Below are 4,592 nucleotides of genomic sequence, written 5' to 3'. Positions count from 1 at the left end.
AAATAGAAATTTATGTCTATTTCTATGTCTAGAAACAGGATTGGAGAAACAAGCTAGACTTACTATTTCTGTTTTTAGAAATAAGTGGGAGGGACAAAAATTGTGAAAAACTTGATACTTCACTCGATCTACGCCATCCAACCCATTGTTAAGCTTCTTGCTATCTAGAGGCGGCGACTTCAACTTAGTTGTGCGAATCTCATAGTTCTGGACTACCTTCATCCTTTTGAAGCTCATCTTTACTAAGCATGCCTATAATTCTAACATCGTGCCTTCATTAGTGAGTTATATGCCTGCAACGTCATGACTTCATTTGTATCTTAAACCTTACTGTACTATTGAAAACCGTTTCAGGAAACAAAAAAATCAAACACCTTTTTGTGATTCTAAAAATTGTTTCTCAGCATAGAAACGGAAAAAACTGTTTATATTGTTTCTGGACACAGAAACAGCAGAAATAAAATCAAACGGGCCCTAACTCTTTGATGAATTTTATCGGTGTGGATAAACCTTTACAAGAATGATTCTCACACAAGAACGTGATCCACACTCCTATAGAAGAAGAAAGGAAATAGTTAGAAATAGAAATTTTCTTCAGTGTAGTGACTAGTCAGAATTAATTAAGTCCAAGACCAAATAAAGATAGGATAGGATTTCGGGCTTTCCGTGGAAACTACAAATCGTGGTTAGGACTTAGGAATTGGAATTTAGGACAGACCGACAGATCGAATAAATAACCTTTTCTTTGGGGTAAAGAGATAACGCATCCATGCCAACACGGCAACACGTCAATGTATATCGGAATCGATCATGGGATCGGCATCGGCCAATACCGATTCGATCTGATTTTGATTCAAATCAATCTGTATCGGAGAAAAATAGGAACCTCTCGTGTAATTTAAAAAAATAAAAATTTCTTTACACTTTATCTGTACCAATCCATTCATACAGGATCAGCCTCATTGATAAATCATAAATGTAGACATTCTACCCTTGTTGCAAGCAGGAATCGGAATACTCCAAGGTTTCTGACAGGTAATTCTTTCCTAGGGGCTCTCATTCTAGCACTGGGTCACGCCTATGTCCTAAAAGAATCAACCCCATAAACTAGCTTACAAGATAAAAGGACCTAAGACCATATCAATCCACATCAATTCTCATGAAAACCAATGTAAAATCACCCCCATAAACTGATATGAGATCATAATATTCCGATTTCTCAAACCATTATTTTAGAAAGGGAGGGAGATTATAGCTTATATACAATTATTTTTTGAGTTGTGTCGGTGAAACGCCTAGCATACTGAACTCACTGGATAGATCACAACCATTTTGAATCCTGACTATGTGCTCAGTGCACAAGGCTTCTGCTACTGTATGGTGTGGGAGGTTTAAAAATATGCACCCTTACCCCCATGCTCTGCATTAAAGTCTGTTTCTGATATGTTGCAATAGTACAACTTAACCATTGTGACACAGGCTCGCCCACTACCTGTTTTATTTGTAAACCTGTTTTACTAGTAATGTCATAAAAAATATAAATGAACTCCGAAAGAGCAAAAATGATCGGTGTCCAATATGGTTAGAGAATATACAATAACTATTACAAAGATCAATAATTCTCAGAAACAGGTCTAGATGGGAAGAGCCTTAGAAGAAATGTCATTAATGACCAGAGGCAAACCACACCAAGAACCTGGAAAGTCATCAACAAAGCAACCAAGGCACCACTTCTCTCCATCAGTTTTGGGGTTACAGCCAAGTCCTTCATGGAGTAGAGTATTTTCTCAATAAAGTGAGCAGATTTGGTCAATTGATACAGTCTATAAACCTGCAAAATCAATTCAAAGTAGTCAAATTCACTGTTGTTGAACACCAGAGAGAGTAAAGAATTGTTGCATGAGAAACAGCCAAGATATACACCTCAAAAATAATTGGTACCAACGGCCAACAAGAGGAATTGCGTTTGCTTAGCTGCACCTCAAATGCAAATTGAACAGCACAGCCGATCAAAAAAGGGGCCACTGCAACCAATGCTGGTAGGCCTAGCATTGGCCAAGTTACATAGACAGCTAATAGTGGTGCAACGACCTTGAACCCCATGGTGAAGAAGGCAGTAGTTAGGTATCCTCTGAGCCCGGTGATGAGACCCCACCTTTTTACACTGAACTCAAGATATGGCCCCTGAACATGATCAGCTACTAGCAGGAATGCAGCCACACCAATATAGAATATGGCCTCCAAAAAAAATGAGGATACAATTTCTGCAGAAATATGGTCATAGAAATGAATACAAAATTATGTTTCAAACCAAAACCTTGACCGAAAATTGCAAAAGCTGCACATGCATATAGCATGGTCTATAACTAGAGCACACCAACTTTCAAATGATTCCTCTAAAGAAGGAATTCGAAATTAGCAATTTTAACTAAAACACGATAATCATGATTAGCTAGCAGGCAGCAGATTCAAGGTTTTGTCCCAAAGGCAATGTTGTGCATGTCTGATATGTGACCAACAACACAGGCTTCCAACATATAGAACTTTCAGACTGTCCAACATGAGTTCCACCAAAACTGCACACACAATTAATAAGAAAGATAAAAAGAGAAGCGAAAAAAATTCTATGAGGAGGAGGATTTGAGTACTGAAGAAGTTTGACAGAGTACTTAAACTCAGGGTGTCACTTAAATTCTAGCAATTACAGGTTAGACACAAGACCAACTAGACGTGACCTTTTATGCTGTCATTAAATAGTTGAGGTTGAACATTAGCGGATCATACAAAAACTTAGTAATTTAAGTAATAAATATATCAGCCATAGTTGTCAAAACATCGCTTAGGCGTCTAGGCTCCTTTTTCAGATGGGCACCTTAAGTCACTTAGGCGCCTTGTTGGTGTCGCCTTAGTTTTTGGCCGCTCCTCAAATGCCTTGGGTCACCTAGCGCTTTGACAACCATGATATCAGCCTTCTAACAACTCCAGTTTATGTCACTTGAGCAAAGTATAGGATACAGAAATGATTGAAGATACAGATATATTCATTTAAATATGTTCTATAAAGATTCGAATGACCCTAACAGGCATTGTGCTGTGCCTCAAGGATGGGCCTACCAACTTAGAGAGAGCTAAATATTTTATATAAGAAATATACCAGCACTGTAACCATAGATCACAGTGCTCCAAGTACCGAACCATATAGATACAATGTGTAATCTATTGAATACCTTCCATCTAAAATGCACTTATGTAGTGGCATTAGCTAACTAACTTTGTCTGCATAAACAAGAAAGTGCAGCTTTGAAACAAGGCCACAAATCTTCATCTATTGGTCAGGGCAGAAAGTTAAAATGTATCACTCCCAATTTCCTTTCACCAAAATCTTATCATATACTGGAAGTGATTTATCTGGTAAATGCCACCAAACTAGTTCTCATTTATTAACAAGGACAAGAAACATAAGGTTGGGCAATAGACTGCAGACTGGAGAATCTATGCATGATTTGTTCAAATAAAGGATAACTAACAGAAAAGGCCAACAGAAAAGAGTAGTGAATATAATTGGATAGATCCTGGACCTGGAATCTTATGACTTTCTCACCCAGTTGAATTTTCGAAGGTAGGCTTATGGTCCCCCACCCCCCACCCCCCAACCCTCCTTTTCTCCCTGGATGGCTAAACCAGAGATATCATTTACCATTATTACTACTACACATTTCCAACTACTACTCAATCCAAGTATGGGCATATCCTCAACCCTCAAGTTCTTTACACATCAATGCCCAGAGAAGAGTAAGCTCCTTTCCCTTCATTGCAACCCTGTAGGAGAAGGCTGCTGCCCTCAAAAGCTCTTCTATCTCAATCCCAACCATAAAGACCAAAAGACAGGACAAAATGATTACCCAAGCCTCCTACCTTCCCTATCAACTGCCTGTACCCTTCAGTTAGAAATAAGCTCCTCCACCCCAGCCATGAAACCGGTCCATGCCTGACCCAGAATAGATTGCCAGACCTCCTAAGAATGATGAAAGAACATGAATAGGTGCAGCATGGTCCTCATGGCTCTAGTGCACATATAACATGCATTAGGGACAAGCATTCCCTATCATATCAGGAGATTTAATGTAAATATTTTCTCCAGGTAATTGCACCACACAAAGAGCTGTATCTTTGAAGGTTCTCCCTTATCTCAGCAAGGAAGATGATTGATTTCTGAATCATTGAAATTAAAAGTGCACGACACTGTGGAAGCACCATGTGCTGCAATCAGCTTCACCTGGAGATAACCCACACAAAATTTAAGTTCCTCTAAAGGTAAGGAATTGTCAAACAGGTTCAAGACATTTGAATAGTGAGAAACCAAAGCTTCGTTGCATAGTGGCGACGCCTTGGCGTCCAGGCGGTTTGCCTGGGGCCTAGGCAACAGCCACCTTGTTGCACTGCATGTCGCCTTGTGTTTCGGCACTTATTTATGCCAAATATCATTCAAGTAAATGTTTTTAATATTTGTTATTTCATTTACTTAAGATATTATTCATAAATAAGCAAATACCCCCTATTTGAATCCAATAAAAATAGTTTAAAAATCAAAT

The 4,592-nt window shown here is 38.8% G+C and overlaps 1 protein-coding gene across 1 annotated transcript in view; it reads right to left on the bottom strand.

Moving 5' to 3' along the window:
• Positions 1-1,526: 1,526 nt before the first annotated feature.
• Positions 1,527-4,592, bottom strand: part of LOC122091029 — a gene marked incomplete in the record, with an annotated part of 4,784 nt that continues 1,718 nt past the window's right edge. The window contains 2 exon segments of the mRNA XM_042660838.1: positions 1,527-1,831; positions 1,924-2,264. Coding sequence (XP_042516772.1) covers positions 1,613-1,831; positions 1,924-2,264 — 560 coding nt within the window.

Source organism: Macadamia integrifolia, chromosome 10 (genome assembly GCF_013358625.1).
Source record: "Macadamia integrifolia cultivar HAES 741 chromosome 10, SCU_Mint_v3, whole genome shotgun sequence".
Lineage (NCBI taxonomy): Eukaryota > Viridiplantae > Streptophyta > Magnoliopsida > Proteales > Proteaceae > Macadamia > Macadamia integrifolia.
This window is presented reverse-complemented; position numbering and strand designations above follow the sequence as displayed.